General features: G+C 32.2%; 1 protein-coding gene across 1 annotated transcript; it reads right to left on the reverse strand.

The window, feature by feature from the left end:
• Positions 1-209: 209 nt before the first annotated feature.
• Positions 210-4,474, reverse strand: LOC110415028 (WEB family protein At3g02930, chloroplastic-like). Its single transcript, XM_021426497.2, has 3 exons — positions 4,073-4,474; positions 3,173-3,380; positions 210-2,773 (listed from the first exon to the last, which is right to left on the reverse strand). Exons 1-3 carry the CDS (start codon positions 4,087-4,089, stop codon positions 464-466), a joined length of 2,535 nt encoding a protein of 844 aa, XP_021282172.1. The 5' UTR covers positions 4,090-4,474; the 3' UTR covers positions 210-463.
• Between the last annotated feature and the right edge of the window lie 4,857 nt (positions 4,475-9,331).

Genomic DNA, 9,331 nt, shown 5'->3' on the forward strand with positions numbered 1-9,331 from the left:
GATACGGTATAATTCAATTTATATCACAATCTGATCAAGGTAAATTAATAATCATTCACAATCCTGTAAATAGCAATTGCAATTTAAACATGATATATAAAACTAAGTTTAGCAATGATGAATGAGTAACACATAGTTTCCTCGTAAAACATAAAGAAAGCACATTGAAATACATCTTAGTCATCACTCTTCGTCATGAATTTTAGATATGAAGAACAAGCAAAAAAAATTTAAGAATTATCTCCATCGCATACAAGATACTATCCAACATGGAGAATCAAATTAAAAATTTTAAAAGAGGAAAAAAATTACAAAACTAAACATGATACAAGCCTCTTCAATTTTAAACCTATTGAGAACATTAGAAGCAAAACAAATGAAGCAAACACATCAGATGCAAGATATTATCCAATATACCTGCCTGCTGGTAGGGCTAAGTCATGACATGGGCTGATTTCATTATCTACTTATGGTTGCTACTTCCCTTCTTCTTGAGTAGGCTTCCAAATTTACGGAGCAAAGGCTTCTTCTTTTTGTGTTGCTGTTGCTTTGATGGTGAGTTTCCCCCGTCATCAATGCTTTCTGTGGAACCATTTATCTGATCAAAGCCTTCACTACCCTCCACCTTTGACTCCACTTCCTCCTCAAAGAATTCTTGCTCAGGTTCTCTTCCTGGTGAAAATTCTTTCTTTTCAATTTTGCAGCTCTCCCACATTTTAAACTCAACTTCAACTGAATCATCCTCTTTTCCTTTTGTCTCATCTTCTTTCACTTTTCCATTCACATTATCCACTTTGGCACCATCTGTTTGAAGAGCTTCATCTTTTGAGACATCATTTACCTCCAAAGAATTTTCTTTTTTGGGCTCCTCAGGTTGTTCTGATAGGAGCTCTAACTTGGGCTTCTCTTCACTTCCATGTCCATTCTCTTCTGAAAATTCAACCACCTTAGGCAGCAAATCATAGTCCTTCTCACTGTCAGTTAGATCACCATTTTCCGCACTTTGGCTTTTCATTGTAGCTTCTTCTAACAACTTAGACAATTCCTCCATTTTCTTAAGAGATGCAGCTTCTCTAGCTCGGAGTTCCTCGTTTTCTTGAACGACACTCTGCAATTCAGTTTCTTTATCCAACAAACTCTCCTTCAATTTCATGCTCTCAGTCTTGACCTCCTTCAGGGCTTCTTGCAGATAAATCACCTCAGATTCAACTTCTTTTAGGCTTTCCTTCAACTGAGCTTCTTCCTCCTTAGATGCACAAGCTTCTTCCTCAGTTTGTTTCAGCAAATTTACCAGCCTATTAATTTCTTTTTCCAGAGAAGAATTTTCTTCTTCCGATTCTTTTACACAATTTACAAGATGCAACTCTTTTTGTTCCCACTCAGTCTTGGAATTGTGGTATTCATTCTTGGACTGTTCAATGGAATTTGTAAGAAGATCAATCTCATTTTTTGCACCATCAAGCATGGTTTCATACTTCTCATTTGTTGCTTTCAGGACCAATCGTAGATCCTCTATCTGGGTCTCATAATTTTCATGCTCAGTTTCACTGGACAACAGCTTTTCCTTAGCCTCCCTAGCTTCTGCAGAAACTTCATGTAAGGCTGAAGCTAAGCTTTCCATGGCTTTCTTGCTCTTCTCTTCCTCATCCCTAGAGTTTTCCAACTCATTAATGAGTTTGTTTTTCTCTTCTAAAAGAGTTTGAACACTAGAAGCTGCAAGCTTCTCATTATTTAAAGCTTGGGTCTTTTCTTCCTTCACTGTTTCTAACTCAGTCTTCAGAGATTCAACCAATTTTGCCACTTCAGCAGTTTCTTCCTTAGCCAATTTAATATGATATTCTGATTCCTCAAGATCCCCTCTCTGTCTACCAATTGTCATTTCCAATAATCCCACTTTCTCTTTAAGAGCAGCAATTTCAGATTCTGCATCATGCAATGAATCATTGTTGCTCTCTAATTGCTTCATGACTGAGTCCAGAGATTCTGATGCAGATCTTTCCAACTTCTTTGCTTCCTCAATCTGGATTTCTAATTCTTCAACCCTACTTTGCCATTCCTCTACTACATTGTGTGCATAAGATTCAGCCATCCTCGCAGCTTCTAGATCAACATTAAGTTGTTCAATGAAAGCCTCTTTCTCCATCATCAACTTCTCCTCATGGGTCTTTGCTTTCTCAAGTTCTTGTTTCAATGAATCTATCTCCGCCTTAAGCCTTAACACCTCCTTGTTTTCATTAGCCTCCGTTTCACGCTTCGAATCAAGCAAGGACTTCAACCGAACCAATTCAGCTGAAAGAATCTCCACCTTCTCTGCATGGATTTCAGCAATCTTAGTTGCATCATCAGCATGGCTCAGTGCTTGGTTCTTTGCATCACAAGTCATGGCTAGTTCCTGCTTCACCCTTTGAAGCTCCTGAGTAGTAGAGAGAAGAGCAGCCACATCCAAAGCATGCTGGTTCCTCACAGATTCAATTTCTTTCTCCCATTCTTCATCTTTCTTCTGAGCAGCCTCAATCCCAGCCTGTTCCAACTCAACAGCCCGGAACTTCTCAATCTCAGAGCTCTCTTCAGCTCGCTTTTGTGCAACCAAAGCCTCTCTAAGCTTTTCATTTGCTTCTTCAGCTGCTTTCTGTGCTTCTTTCAGTTCATCAATTGCTTGTGCCTTCTCTTTCTCAATCAAAGATATTTGCTCCTTTGCTTTCTTTAAGTCCTCCTGTAACACATTCAATTGAGCCTGCAATTCCGATCCCTTACCCACCCGTGTTTGTGGTTTCTGAAAATCAAAACCAATCAATAATGTAAATGAAATCCCATTAGTTTCCACAATTGAAAAACTAGACGCATGTTTGATTCTCTTTCCAAAAACCAGTTTTCCTCTCCAAACATCAAAAGATACAAAATGTTATAGAGAACACATTTCTATTACATTTTATTTCTCCTAAAAGTCAAAAGTAAAACTTCTTTTCATAAAATTACTCAAAAATACAACACATTATCCAAAAGCATCAAGAATAAGCTTCCCACACTCCAGCATCCTCTTAAATGGAATACTATATTGATGAATCCCTTTTAATCTTTAATTTTTTTGCAGGCCAGAAAATTACTTCCTGTACCCAAAAAATGTGCAAGATCAAATGCAGTAATATTTCACAGGCATTACTAAAAGACTTACTTCAGGCTGCGTGGCAACCTTTGGTGATCTACGATCAATTGTAGCCTTTGAGTTAAGGGATGATCGCGGGGATCGTTCAACTGAGTGGCGAGTAGTCTGCAAGGGAGAGGGTGAATCAGGTTCTGATTTAGCCAGTCCCCTGCTTACTTTACTTGCCACTCTAGGTGTTGCTGGTGAAGCCTTGCTAGGAGTTTCAGACAAACCAGATCTGTTTAAATGTTCAAAGTGTCATATGTTAATCGTTAAGACCAAAGTCCCATTATCTTAAACACACAAAGCAAAACATATAAACAAAATTCATGCGGAATTCATATTAAAGATGGATCTATGCTAAATATGCCAACTATTTTACACATAATTTAACAAAATCAAATTAGTCTATCAAATTTATACATATATACATATGCATTTTAAATAACACATTTGGAAACTTGAGAGAAATAATCTTAAGATAATAGGCAAACCCATGAAGCAAAGGAACTAAAGGAAAACACTCATAAAAAAAAGGTCAGGATTATGAATATGGTAAAATTAAGTTAAACCCATTTGAAAAAGAGAATCAAGGAACTAAATTGACCAAAAAAGGTGAGAACTTGAGTGTAAAAAAAGAGTAGAGCGGCAAAGTAAGTGACAGAGAGAGAGAGATTAAGTGTTTAAATTTCAAAATAGAAGAAAAAAACACAACCCCCAAGAACAAAACCATCATAAAGCAGATCCAACATAGTCCCAGAATTTACGATTAAACATATCAAATAAAAAGGAAAACAAAAACCAAAACAAGGAGTCCAACAAAGAAACAAAAAATAACCCAAGTCAGATCTACTCTAAAATTAAAGAATTAAGGAAGAAAACTTGAAATTTTAGAGAGAAAAAGAAAAAAAGAAAGTTAGTGTAACTTACTTGGATTTAGCAGACATGTTGATAATGAGAAGAAGCAGATAGCTGAAGAAGTTGTTTCTTTAACAAGAAAAGAGAAAGAGAGGAACTTGGAGACAGCTGCTGCTAGCTAAAATGCCGACATTTTAGAAGAAGAGAAGAACAAATGCAATGTTAAATATAACTGATGAACTCTTTTTTCTTTAGCTATCCAGATCAGAAAGAGAGAGAGAAATGGCTCTTTTCCTTGTTTTTCTACAATCCCATGATAAGATTTAACAAGAAAGAAGAAGAACAAGATGAAGAAAGAAGAAAATTTAATCAAACCAAATTATTTTGGTTGGTATTCCTTGTCTCCAGAGTGCCCACAACAACATAAAGAACACCAACGCAGCACATACCTTGAAACTGCTATGTCTCTTTTTTTTTTTAACTTCTTTTACTTTGTTTCTTTTTAGGCATGAGGAGATGTTAGGAAGTTACAGAAATAGCCCTTGCCTGTTTCTTTGGACTGTCAAAGATGTAGGTTACTTTTTCAGAGGCAGAGACTTGAAAAATACTAGCTGCCAATCCTTACCCCTGCTTTTCTGGAAAAAGAAGAGAGCTAAGAGGGGAGACTGGGTCACACTCATGGTGGTTCCAATGGAATGTTGCATGTGCATATGCCCACTCTACTTAGAATTTCGACTCTGTTTTCCCTTCTATTTTTTTGAATGTTTTACAAAAAGAAAAAGAACTCAACAATCCAATGGAAAATATGAGTTAAAAAGTTAAAAGATGCAATAAATATACAGTGTAACAGTCCATATGTGTTTTAAAAGGCATTTGATTAAATAAAGTTCCTTGCATTTATCTTAATTAAATTCTTTAAAATAGAAGTATATCAAGTATTATTGAAATATTTGTTTAATATTAATTAAGGTCATAAGATAAGAATTGATATAACCCCTTTGTTTCTTTATTCATCTCATTCTTGGTAGTCAGATTCCACCCAATATTTTTTAAATAAAAGAAGTAATCTATAATAGAACTATCATAGTTGTTGAAAAAGAAGGAATATGGTTATATTACCCAGAAAAAGGAATATAATTTTAAAAAAAGAAAAAAACACATTTTATCATGATAATTTGATAGAATAACTGCCCTAGCTTGCTAAAGATAGTTTAATTATTTTAATTAGAAGAATCCAGATTGTACAATAAAAAAAAATTAAGTAATGCTCCATTTAAACAAAGAGATAGTATTGAGCTACCAAAATCATTAATGAGTGAAATATGGCTTAAATGAAAGAAATTTGGTGAAATCATTTGGCTTGCTTTGGTTTTTCTTGGATGAAAATGAAATGCCACTACTCCCTTAAAGCCTAAGAAAATAACATCAAAATCTTACCTCAAGTCTAGTAAGGACAAAGCTAGTCATTTTCATATAAAGAAGGGGTTCTATTTTTAAGTTGATTTGTCCATCTACCACTCTAATTTAACTCTAATCCACTAACAGCCTGTCCCTACTTAAGCAGAATATGGTTTGCATTAGGCTAATTAAACCTTTTGTCAGCTAAATAACAAGGGAATTTAAAATATTCATTATATTATGATTAAATAAAATGATGTACAACACTCATAACAAGACGTTTCAACTATTAAAATTTATTAATTTGATTTATATACAATTTAAAAGTCTCGAGTTTGAATTTTATGTTATGAGTAAAAAAATTATTCCTCATCTATAAATAATTCAGTATCATTCCTTTTAAAAAGAAAAGGGGATTAAACATATGATATAAAAAACTAGAAATGGTGTCATTTCATTAGAGTGGTTGACACTAATATCCAAATTATCACTTAAAAGGTAGCACTTTATGAAGAGAGAAAAAAAAAAAAAACAGGATAAGATGTGCTCACTAACTTGAAAAAGTCAATTCAACAATCTGCTAATCATGATTTGATTTAATGGCAACTCTACTAAACACATATTATGGGATGAAAACCTTCAAAATTAAATCTTAACAAATAGCAACCTTTTCTTGTACACGACATTATCACTATTGCTCTTTCTGTGTGTGAAGAGATATAATTATATATCTAATACTATAATCATATATATATATATGCATGTTTTAACCTAATTAAATTATTTAATTTAATTCTTGTTCCTTTAATGGTAATTGATATGTATATATATATATATATATTTAATTTTAATTTTTTAAACAAAAGATATATATATTTTGTATCGAATAAGTGATATATGCATTGTCATTTAACAGTAACAGTAACATGTACATATTTGTTTATATATAAGAAAATTGTACACCCAAATTCTGGTTCAACTTTACTGTCTATTCCAAGATCGAGTGGTTAAGGGTCCAATATCTGTTAATTAACTAGAGAACAATTATTACTGATTAGAGTAGGTATTGACTACAAACTCAATTAGTTTGATCATTAGATTATATGAATTAAAAGAGTTAGATGGAGCCAAGACCTACTGCCACACCTTTGCATATTATTATTATTATCTAGAGAATGAAGGTACTTCAGTTGGTTAGCTTTCAACTTCTACAATGCTCTTACCATAGAAATCTAAAATTCAACCCCGGACCAGAAATCTAATTATTAAAATTTTAAATTTTATCTCAAAAATTTCAGATTTAAGATCTAGAAAATGGGGTCGAAATTTATGGAAAAAGGGAAAAAAATTTCTGTAATCTAAAATTAAATGAGTCTCTAATAATAAATAATAATAATTACAAATATTAGGGTAGTCAATAGTCATGATTCCCAAAGTACATTAAAGAACAAGGTTAAAATGAGGGTACCAACCGCCCGATTTGACCTTTAATTAATCAAACTCAGCCTACGGTACATTAATCTGGGAATACTAACTTTCCAAGAGAGGTATGTAAATTTTAAAATAGAATAATTACATGGCGTAACAAGCAAAGCTGAGTTTCAATTGCACATTGAAAAGAGACTACCTTTTTTGTATGGTGGGGAAGATGACTAGCAACCAACAAAACTTTCCCCTTATTTTCTTATGGTTGGGATCAAATTGATTGGAATTATAATTAGATTAAAAATTAGGTGGGACTTTACCTTTATGAAGTTGTAACCAAACCCTCTCCACCCTTTGGAATTATTGATTGGTTTCCATGTTCATCAGTGGGACTGACTGACTGACAGAGCTCTACTCTCTCATATGGCTTTGTAAATTTGGTGAAGATGCTTTTCTCATGAAATTGAGTTAGTCTAGTAAATTTAATTTGGGGGGTATAAGCTAAAACCGATCTCTTTGCTGCATTTAAGAACCTCTTGGTTCATGTTATTGTGTAATAGGCAATTATTGAAGGTTTAATTGATTGGGTCCACCAAGCTTTCAAAAGCTTGAAATACAATAATGCAAGTGTTAGTTATGATATATTACCATTTATTTTCTAGCTAAAAAAAATACAAATAATCTATGAAAACTTTTAAAAAAAAAAGAAAAAAGATTTACTATCAACAGTAGATAAAAAGGACAAATGACGAAATTTGTAAAACGAGTTGTGTAAAAATCATTTTCTCACTTATCAAAAGTCATTCATCAAAAATAACATTTATGCAAGAGATTAATAAAACGAGATCGTAAAAATCAATTGTCGACCACGAAAGATGAAACTCCAAAATATCTCCAATAATTCTCTTTAATTACCGATAACACCTTATTTTAATTATACAAAAAATTCAAAGAATTTTAAATTTAAAATTTAAATTAAAATAATACGATTGTAATTATGATTTTTACGATATGTGTAACCTTATGAAAAGAATTTTTTTTTTCTTCGATTGGACTGTTATTCCTAAATAACGATGAGCCAAGCTTTTGAAATGCTAAATTGTTAGTAGAAAATAGTTGAGGAGGGACAATCCATATAGTTAGTAAGCTTTCCCCATCTATGCTAAGTGGAATTGCGATTCATGTTTATTCCAAGAGGAGCCACGACATTGGGTTGATGAAGTAAATGACAAATTTTAATGATTATTAGATTAGCCCAAATCACACGGTACGTTAGACGTCAACCTTGTTAGTTAAAAATTAACCTTGTTTGAAGCAATCCATTTAGAGAAAGTTGGGATATGAGAGCTTAGGTTTAACGACAGCATTCTTTTAGCAGAGATCATGGATTTCAATTCGACTTTTTCATTTATATTTGATATATTGATAATATATATTAATTTATTAAAAAAATCATTTTATCATTTAATAAAATATTTAATTTTGAATTTTTTTTAATTTTAAATTGGTTTAGAGATATAAATATATATTTATTAATTTTAAATTGTAAAATTAATAGGAATATAAATTTTTTTTATACATATGACTATTTTAAAGAGGAGTAACAATCGCTTTTATAATTTTCTCAATTTTTTCACAAACCATCTTCCTGAAGTAATAAAAGATCAAATTTTTTTTCATGCATTTGTGATCCACTTTGCTGGATTGTTGCTATTGTGGCCAAATATTTTATTTAGACTTCCTTTCAAGTTTTTAAATTAAAATATAAGTAGATGATAATAATTGAAGCTTTTGAGATTTCGTGATTCAAGTTATCAATTTTTTCTTTTAAAAGCTTAACCATTAAAGAGAATATTTAGGGAACTTTTATTTTTTAAAAAAAAAAAATTAAAAGGATAGCTTTTGTTGAAGTTGAACCCACAACTTAAAACAAAGTGGACCAAAGAAAAATCTATGAAAAAAGCAAAATGTTGATGACTGATCTTAGCAATCACTTCACCTTAAAGCTGTGGTCCTTGCAAAATTTGAAGAAAAACTGCACAAGATATTATCTGTGTTTTCATCTTTATTTATTTATTTATTTATTTTTCCTTTTATACTAAATGCTCTATCTTACCTCAACTAAACCTCAATAAAAAACAAAATTAAGCTGCCATTGCATAAAGGGTTGGGTGGGAGTACTTGAGTTCATCAGCTTCACTTTGTCGTTATTCTAAATTAATAAAACTAAGTTTTATGATTCAATTAAAACTTATAATAAATAAGAAACATGAAATCACATGAGAGACAGGCAGATGGAGATTTCGCAAAGCTTTTTTCATGCATAATAAATTAAAGGGTTTTGAATTAATGTAATTTGGTTAGGATATTAATCCTCTGTGACAAGAATAACGTTCCATTATCATGGGCCATGTGCTGGATTCCCTCTAAATCAATTGGTCTAATGGTTGTTAGGTCCGCTTATTTTCTGCCAAATTAATGATCCCATTTTCTGTTCTTTTTTTTTTT

The sequence above is a fragment of the Theobroma umbraticum genome, unplaced genomic scaffold, assembly GCF_002168275.2.
Source record: "Theobroma umbraticum cultivar Fairchild unplaced genomic scaffold, ASM216827v3 scaffold_147.0, whole genome shotgun sequence".
NCBI classification, from domain to species: domain Eukaryota; kingdom Viridiplantae; phylum Streptophyta; class Magnoliopsida; order Malvales; family Malvaceae; genus Theobroma; species Theobroma umbraticum.

Coding starts and splice junctions, on each gene's coding strand:
- LOC110415028 (XM_021426497.2), bottom strand. Junction 2,774..3,172: donor AGGTTGCCACGCAGCCTGAA/GTAAGTCTTTTA, acceptor TTTGATTTTCAG/AAACCACAAACACGGGTGGG.